The sequence below is a fragment of the Hypanus sabinus genome, unplaced genomic scaffold, assembly GCF_030144855.1.
Source record: "Hypanus sabinus isolate sHypSab1 unplaced genomic scaffold, sHypSab1.hap1 scaffold_122, whole genome shotgun sequence".
In the NCBI taxonomy this organism is placed as follows: domain Eukaryota; kingdom Metazoa; phylum Chordata; class Chondrichthyes; order Myliobatiformes; family Dasyatidae; genus Hypanus; species Hypanus sabinus.
The window spans coordinates 468260-477407 of NW_026779281.1; the positions used below are offsets into that span (position 1 = coordinate 468260).

General features: G+C 53.3%; 1 protein-coding gene across 3 annotated transcripts in view; it reads left to right on the top strand.

Moving 5' to 3' along the window:
* Positions 1–782, top strand: part of LOC132386582 (NACHT, LRR and PYD domains-containing protein 3-like) — a 288111-nt gene extending 287329 nt beyond the window's left edge. For all 3 annotated transcript variants that reach the window (XM_059958872.1, XM_059958873.1, XM_059958874.1), the window contains one exon: positions 55–782. In XM_059958872.1, coding sequence (XP_059814855.1) covers positions 55–142 — 88 coding nt within the window. In that variant the 3' untranslated portion in view covers positions 143–782. The remainder of the gene's footprint in view (positions 1–54) is intronic.
* Positions 783–9148: the final 8366 nt, after the last annotated feature.

Consider the following 9148-nt stretch of genomic DNA (forward strand, 5'->3'; position numbering starts at 1 on the left):
CTGACACTGTTGTGTAATCTGTTTATTTCACCTTTATTCTCCCATCTGTTTCAGGCTGGAGTTAAATCAGTTCAGTGAGACCGGGAAGAAGGAACTAAGATCTCTGCAGGAACCCAGACCCGGACTGAGAGTGACCGTGTGAACATCCCCGCCTGCAGGATGGGGACATTTTGCAGGTTCTCTTCCCTCCCATGTAATGGAAGTACTCCCACTTCATGGCCACACTCCAGGATTAATTCCCACTGGTTCCAATGGACCCCACCTCCAACCAAGTGCTCTGTGATGTCAAAGGCGGTCTTGCTGTTATGTAATTCAGCCTGCTGCCCAGCATCATAGCTTCCCCCTAACGTCCGGGTTCGAGACCCCCCTACGTGAGACCCTGGGAATTTACACAGACAGGAAGATCCCAGTGGTCTGTGTCTCAGTCTGGCACAACAGTGACCTGGTGTGGGATTATCCGGGTAGAGAATCCTTTTGCTCAATTTGTTGAGGATGGTGCATTCCACAGTCTGGCCGATATAATGATGTTAAATTGACAGCCAGCTTGGTAGTGAACCTCGATCTGCAGCGACCTTGGACATTGCCCTGAAGAGTGATTTTATAATCATCGTTTCCCAGATGCAGGATGAGGATGAGAAACAGGACTGAATATTCAATCTGTTACTTGTTGTAACCTGTCAGTTAATTGTGTGTGACTGTGAGTGAATCAGGTGCAGATTATTTATTCCCGCATGTTTGCAGCTCACACATTGATTTCATCATGACGTATGTAAATTAAACAATAAACGACTGTAACTTCCTGTCTTGGTATCAGACTTGAGTTTTATTAGAGAGAAACAGTGTCCTGGGGTTACTGATGCCCCCTTGCATCCGGTAAGCTGCAGCAACAGGTCTGAGCTCCTCACTGGTACAAAAGTGCCTCATGTCCTGGCTGAAGAAGGTTGGTCTTGCAATTTCTGTTGCACAGGATCGTTTCGCTACACCTCTTCCCCCCCCCCACCACCCCCCATCCAGGCTGACCCAGGTCTTCCTCGTACCCCAGATACTCTTCTGGCCCCTATGTCCCTGCTCTCTATGCTCCCTCAGTCAAAAATGAGAAAAGAGATTTGAAGCTCTGATACTGTATAAAACAGGTTGCGAATGGTGATTCTCCCTCCGCACCGATTTAACACACACTCCCATGGTCAGACAGAAAGTGTAATGCTACATCACTCTGCAATGTAGCATTACACGATTTCCCTAGTCGGACACATGAAGCTCCCTGTGCACTGTCATAGCACACAATCCTGGGGTCAGCCATAGAGGAAACGTACCTTCACACCCTCCATTCACACATCCCCAAGGTTAGAGACAGTGTGAACCTCACACCCTACTGTCCCATCAACACTCCCAGGATCAGACATTGAGAGAATCTCCCTCCACACCATCCCACCACACAGTTCTGAGGTCAGACACAAAGTGAAGCTCCCTCTGCATTGTCCCAGCAACAATCCCGGGGTCAGACTGGGTGAACATCCCGCCACATCGTCCCATCTCATACTGCCAAGGTCAGACACTGGAAGTCCGTCCACACAATTGCGGGACAGACACAGAGCGAAGCTCATATTTCCCCTGACTGGTTTTTCACCCGGCACCTACAAGCCTTCTCCTTCCCACCTTATTTATAGGGTCCCTGCCCCCGCTCTCTTCACTCCTGATGAAGGGTCTCGGCCCGAAACATTGACTGTTTGTTTCCACGGATGCTGCCCGATCTGCTGAGTTCCTCCAGCATGCTGTGCATGTTCCAGAGGGGTAAGTCCCTTTGCTTAGATGGTTTGCATGTATATCAGTTATATCAGGGTTCCTGCGATGTCCCGGGGATTTATTACAGCCTTGTCCTGGGAGAGAGGCTCGCCAGCGGGAAAATGCCCCTCACATGGCGGAGAGCTGTTGTGGTCCTACTGCTCAAGAAGGGAGACCTCTGCCTGCTAAAGAACTGGTGCCCAGACTCCCTCTTGTGCGCAGACTACAAGATCTTTGCCGATGCAATGGTGAACCGTCTTGGCACGGTATTGAGACAGGTGATCCATCCTGACCAATCTTACACATTCCTGGGCTGCTCCATTCAGGATGAAGTCCATCTAGTAGATCTTCACCTGTAACAGGAGACTGGGTCCCGGGCAGTGTTTCTTTCTCTTGACCAGGAGAAGGCGTTTGACCGGGTAGACCACAGTTTCCTGGTGGGCACTCTGCAGGCCTTTGGACTCGGACCACACTTTGTGGCCCGAGTTCGGCTCATATACTCTGCTGCAGAGTGCCTTGTTAAGGTCAATGGATCACTGGCAGCGCCCATTCCCTTCAGGAGGGGAGTACGTCAGGGGTGTCCATGTTTGGTCAATTGTACGCGATCTGTGTCGAGCCATTCCTGAGCCCCCTACGGCGAAGGCTGACAGGTCTGGTTCTGCGTGAACCGGACATGGAGGTCGTTCTCTCGGCCTACGCTGATGATGTACTCCTCATGATGACAGATCCCAATGACCTGCAGAGGATGCGCGAGTGCCAAGAAGTTTTCTCGGCGGCATCCTCCGCTAGGATCAGCTGGGCAAAATGTTCCGGACTCTTAGTGGGTCAGTGGCAGGAGGACTCCCTGCCGGAGGAGGTGAGAGCTTTTGAGTGGAGCACTAGACGCCTCCTCTATCTGGGAGTCTACCTGAGTCCTTCTGGGGAGAACTGGCTGGCGAACTGGCAGGACTTGGAGACGAAAGTCATGGCCCGGCTGGGGTGCTGGTCAGGCCTTCTCAGGGAGCTTTCCTATCGAGGCAGGGTGGTGGTCATCAACCAGCTGGTGGCCTCCATGTTGTGGTATCGGATGGTCACCTTGGTCCCTCGTGCCCCGTTTGTTGCGAGAATGCAGAGGAAGTTAGTGGACTTCTTCTGGGGCAAGAGGAAACACTAGATCTCTGCAGCGGCTTTGAGTCTCCCAGTGGGAGAGGACGGACAGTCGCTGGTGGGCGTCGAAGATTCCTGTAAGCCGAGCACCCTCACAGGTGGCACGTGTTGGTGACTTTCTTCCTCCGGAGGGGCTGCTGTCTTCACGACGACATGCGGCTACCACCGGCGGGCGTCAGCCGTCCTGTTTTGCGGAGCCTGGCCGGCTTCTATCAGGACCTACTGAGAGTCTGGAATATGGTAGCCTCAGGCCGGGAATCCCGTCCTACCTCAGTGGATGTCGGTGCGGCTCAGGTGTGTGAACCGTCTCGGGCCGAGCTGCTTGTCGGGCCCAGGCCCCGCAATCTTGTCCGGGAGCCGTGTCCACACAGGTTGAGCCATCTCTCATCGACACACACAATCCCATTCAGGGATGCAAGTAGGAGGCAGATGTATGGGCCGCTGCTCCACACCCTCCAATTCTTTGCCCTTGTCCACCGTCCCGACACGCCATGGCGGTCGGTCTTTCCACCCGGAGGTGAGGAGGATCCCCACTGGAAGTCCCTTTATGAGGGGGGTCTTCCCATGCACCTGGGGGATCTCGGGTGGAGGGTGCTGCATAGCGCAGTGCCATGCAATGAGTTCTTCAGTTTGCACATGGATCTCCCACACGCATGCCACTTCTGCGGTCTGGAGGAGACCGTGTGCCGCATGTACATGGAGTGTGCGAGGCTGCAGCCCCTTTTTGTATATTTGCGCAGGCTGCTTCTCGCCTTCTGGTTGCATCTTAGCCCCACCCTATTTATATATGGTCATCCGGTAAGGAAGGGGGCATGGAGGGATGAGGATGTCCTAGACAACTTGTTCCTGGAGCTGGCGAAATGCGCCATCCGTGGGTCTTGGAAACGGGTGGCGGGAGGATCTCCCTGGGGAGGCTGCCTGGCAATGTTTAGGGGGTATGTTCGTGCTCGGGTGAAAATTGAAAAGGAACACGCGCAGTCCATGGCGACCATAGAGGAGTTTCGAGACTGAAACTGTATAAAACGCGGGGTGTAAGTGCCATCGTGGATAGAGATGGTAACATTCTGGTGTAATGTCTATTGTCTATTTGTAGTGCAGTAATTGTGTTTGCCACTGTTTTGTATATATTGTATAGCACCGATATTTGTAATACAGGATTTTGTAAAAAAAAAAAAAGGGGGTGAAACACTTTGAATCACACTCCACACTATCCCATCACAGACTTCTGGGGTCAGATACAGTATGAAGTTACCTCCACATCGTCCCATTACACACACTCGTTTTAAGACTCAGAGAGAGGTTCCCACTACTTCTCCCATAACACACTTACAGGGTCAGACTCAGATTGAATCTCCCTCCACACTATCCCTTCACACACATCTGCGGACAGACACAGAGTGAATCTCCCTCTACATCATCACAACACACACTCCCGTGGTGAGACACCAAGTGAATCTCCCTCTGCATCGTCCCATCACACACACCCGGGATCAGACTCAGAGAGAAGTTTACTCCAAACTGTCCAATCACACCCTCCAGGGTACAGACACAGAGGGAATCTCGATCCACACCATTCCATCACACTCCCTCCGAGTCAGACACAAATATAATCTCCCTCCATACTGTCCCATCAAACACTTCTGGGGTCAGATACAGAGAGAAGTTCCCTCCACTTCTCCCATTAGACACTCCCGGGGTCACACACAGATTGAATCTTCCTAAATACTGTCCCATTACACACTCTTGAGGTCAGACACAAAGTGAAGCTCCCTCCATATCATCACAAAACACACTCCCATGGTGAGAAACAAAGTGAATTTCCCTCTGCATCGTCCCATCACAGACTCTAGGGGTTAGAATCAGAGAGAACTTCCTTCCACTTATCCCATAACACACTCATAGGGTCACACACAGAATGAATCTCCCTCCACACTATCCCTTCACACACACACCTGGTGTCAGACACAGAGTGAATCTCCCTCGAAACCATCCCATCAGACACTCATGGGTTGAGAAACAGAGTGAAACTCTCACCACACCTTCCCATCACAGAAACCCAGTGTGACACACAGTGAATCTCCCTCTGCATTGTACCATCACACATTTCTGGTGTCAGACACAGTGAAGATCCGTCGAAACCATCCCATCAGACAATCCCGGGGCCAGGCACAGAGAAAAACTCCCTCTACACCGTCACAACACACAGTCCCGTGGTGAGACACCAAGTGAATCTCCCTCTGAATCGTCCCATCAGACACTCCCGGGGTCAGACTCAGAGAGAAATTCCCGTCACTTCTCCCATCACACACTCCCGGGGTCACACACAGAGTGAATCTCCCTCCACTCTATCACAAAACACACTCCCGGGATGAAACACAGAGTGAAGATCTCACCACACCGTCCCATCACACACACCAGGGGTGAGACACAGAATCAATCTCCCTCTGCATCGTACCATCACACACTCCTGTTGTTTGACACAGAATGAAGCTCCCTCCACACCGTCAATCAGACACACCCTGGGGTCAGACACAGTGTGAAAGCACCTCCCATCGTCCCATCACACTCACTCCGGGACCAACACAGAGTGAATCTCCCTCCTCAATGTCTCATCACACACTCCTGGGATCAGAGACAGTATAAAGCTACCTCCACGTCGATCCATTGCACACACGCGTGGTAAGGTTCAGAGAGAAGTTCCCTCCACTTCTCCCATTACACATTCCTGGGGTCACACAGATTGAATCTCCCTCCACACCGACCAATCACACATTCTCGGGGTCAGAAAAAGTGTAGAACCCCCTCCAAACCGTACATTCACACTCACTGCGGGTCAGACACAGAGTGAATCTGCCTCCCACAGTCCCATCACACATCCCGGAGTGGGACATGTAGTTAATCTCCCCGCTGAACATCCGATCACACACTCCCGGGGTCAGAGAAAGTATGAATCGACCTCCATTACACACATGTGTGGTAATACTCAGAGAGAAGTTCCTTCCTCTTCTCCCATCACACACTCCTGGAGTCACACACAGATTGAATTTCCCTCCACACCGTCCCATCACACACATCTTGGGTGAGATACAGAATGAATCTCCCTCGAAACCATCCCATCAGAAACTCCCGAGGCAGACACTGATTGGAGCTGTTCTGATTGCGCTGGGAGAAATCGAGGAAAAACTGCTGTATTAAGATCGTGAGTTACTTTGGAATTGGTTTGAAACGTCTCTTGAACATCTAAGTGAGCGGCTGGTTTAGTGTGGAAGCTTCAGTTGGAGTTCTTCTGCCAGTTTGGACGGGGGCCGTTGACGGCTGCCAACTGCGTAACTCCCTGCTGTGCCCGCTGGCAACTCGTCAGGAAGCCGGGTCGCTCCAAAAACCGGAGACAAACGCCGTTGTTCCCCCACTGACATCGGGACAACCTCCTTCCATCTCGATCGTCGGGATTCTCGTTCGGTGTCGAAGCCGAAACATCATTTGAGACCTCTCGACCTCTCACGGTCTGGAAGTTCTGCAGGACTAACGGAGCCTTTCCTGGCGTTGGAATTTCTGGCGCCGAGCCAGCAAGGTACTGTCGAGTACAAACTTTTCCGGCCAGTTGCTCAACTCGCTCCAGGACTTTATAAGCAGAACCACCACCGTATCATTCTCGATTCAGACACACCAGCAACATGACGGACCGGTCTACAGGGAGTGGCAGGCCTTCAGGGAGTTATGCCAAGGCGGCTGCCTCTCCAGCCTCGGACAACGCCCTGTTTCGGTCGGTGAAAGTGGAACGCGGGGTGCAATGTATATTGCGAACTGGAACTACCCTGGAAAAGAGCGCGGAGGCTATGGAGGTCTTGTTGGGGAGAGATGGTGTTCTGGCCGCTGAGAAAGAGTTCGGGAAGGCAGTGTTTTACCTGAGGAATGATGAGTTGGTGCATCGGGCCCTCAGTAGAAGGATCACGGTGGAGAACATCTTTTTACCGATGGAGCTAGTGACAGCTCCCACACAACGCATCGTCCTCGGTCACGTATAGCCTTTCATCCCCAACGAGGACCTGCCTCCCGCACTATCACCCCTGGGGCAAGTAAGGTCAGAAATAACTGCCATCAGGCACAAATTCAGGAGACTCACCCTCCGTACCGTAATCTCTTTCCGGAGACAGGTATTCTTGCAGCTGGAAAGGGAGGACGAAGTTGAGGGCCGGTTTACTGTCCGGCACGAGGGGGTAGATTATCAGGGGTATTGGAGCTCTGAGCGCCCACTCAGCCATGCGTGCAGGGAGGTGAGGAACTTTCCTAGCAAGCGAACACCCAGGGAGTCCACTTCAGGAACTAGTGCCCCAGCTACCTCTGCCCCGATCCCATTCCTGCTCCTACACCTGTGCCGGCCCATGCTCCTGCCCCTGACCCTGTCTCTACCCCTGTCCCTGTTCCTACGTCTGTTCCAATCTCTGCTCCTGTTCCTGCCCCTGTCTCTACCCCTGTCCCTATTCCTAAGTCTGTTCCAATCTCTGCTCCTGTTCCTGCCCCTGTCTCTACCCCTGTCCCTATTCCTAAGTCTGTTCCCTTCTCTGCTCCTGCCCCTGACACTGTCTCTACCCCTGTCCCTATTCCTACGTCTATTCCAGTCTCTGCTCCTGTCCCTGACCCTGTCTCTACCCCTGTCCCTGTTCCTACCTCTGTTCCAGTCCCTGCTCCTGCCCCTGACTCACTCTACCCCTGCCCCCTGTGCCTATGTCTGTTCCAGTCTCTGCTCCTGCCCCTGACCCTGTCTCTACCCCTGTCCCTACCTCTGTTCCAGTCTCTACTCCTACCCCGACACGATCTCTACCCCTGTCCCTGTTCCTACGTCTGTTCCAGTCTCTGCTCCTGCCCTTGACCCTGTCTCTGCCCCTGTCCCTATTCCTACGTCTGTTCCAGTCTCTGCTCCTACCCCTGACCCTGTCTCTACCCCTGTCCCTGTTCCTACATCTGGTCCAGTCTCTGCTCCTGCCCCTGACCCTGTCTCTACCCCTGTCCCTGTTCCTACGTCTGTTCCAGTCTCTGCTCCTGCCCCTGACCCTGTCTCTACCCCTGTCCCTATTCCTACGTCTGTTCCAGTCTCTGCTCCTACCCCTGACCCTGTCTCTACCCCTGGCTCTGTTCCTACGTCTGTTCCAGTCTCTGCTCCTGCCCCTGACCCTGTCTCTACCCCTGTCCCTATTCCTACGTCTGTTCCAGTCTCTGCTCCTGCCCCTGACCCTGTCTCTAACCCTGTCCCTATTCCTACGTCTGTTCTAGTCTCTGCTCCTGCCCCTGACCCTGTCTGTAACCCTGTCCCTGTTCCTACGTCTGTTCCAGTCTCTGCTGCTGCCCCAGACCCTGTCTCTACCCCTGTCCCTATTCCTACGTCTGTTCCAGTCTCTGCTGCTGCCCCAGACCCTGTCTCTACCCCTGTCCCTATTCCTACGTCTGTTCTAGTCTCTGCTCCTGCCCCTGACCCTGTCTGTAACCCTGTCCCTATTCCTACGTCTGTTCTAGTCTCTGCTCCTGCCCCTGACCCTGTCTGTAACCCTGTCCCTGTTCCTACGTCTGTTCCAGTCTCTGCTGCTGCCCCAGACCGTGTCCCTATTCCTACGTCTGTTCCAGTCTCTGCTCCTGCCCCTGACCCTGTCTCTAACCCTGTCCCTATTCCTACGTCTGTTCTAGTCTCTGCTCCTGCCCCTGACCCTGTCTGTAACCCTGTCCCTGTTCCTACGTCTGTTCCAGTCTCTGCTGCTGCCCCAGACCCTGTCCCTATTCCTACGTCTGTTCCAGTCTCTGCTCCTGTTCTTGCCCCTGTCTCTACCCCTGCCCCTATTCCTACGTCTGCTCCTGCCCCTGTGGTTCAGGCGGGTGATCCTGAGGCTACGTGTAGGGAGGTTCAGGACGGCCGAACCCTCTCCGTTGTCCAAACATCCTTCCAGGTGAGGCGACACTTCACCTGTGAATCTTCCGGGGTCGCCTGTTGTGTCCGATGCTCCCGATGCGGCCGCCTCCACACTGGCGACACCGGCTCCTCCGCAGTTGTGCGGGGTAGGAGTGTTTTTTAATCGGGGGTCGATATTATTGTTCTCTTTTTGCGGAGGGGTGTGTTTTGGGGTTTGATGACTGGGATCCCGTTCTTCTTGATCCGGGGGGTGGGGTGGGAGTTTGATTTTTTTTCTCTGAACGACTATCATGCTCTTTCTTTGTTTCTTGGTTCTCTGGA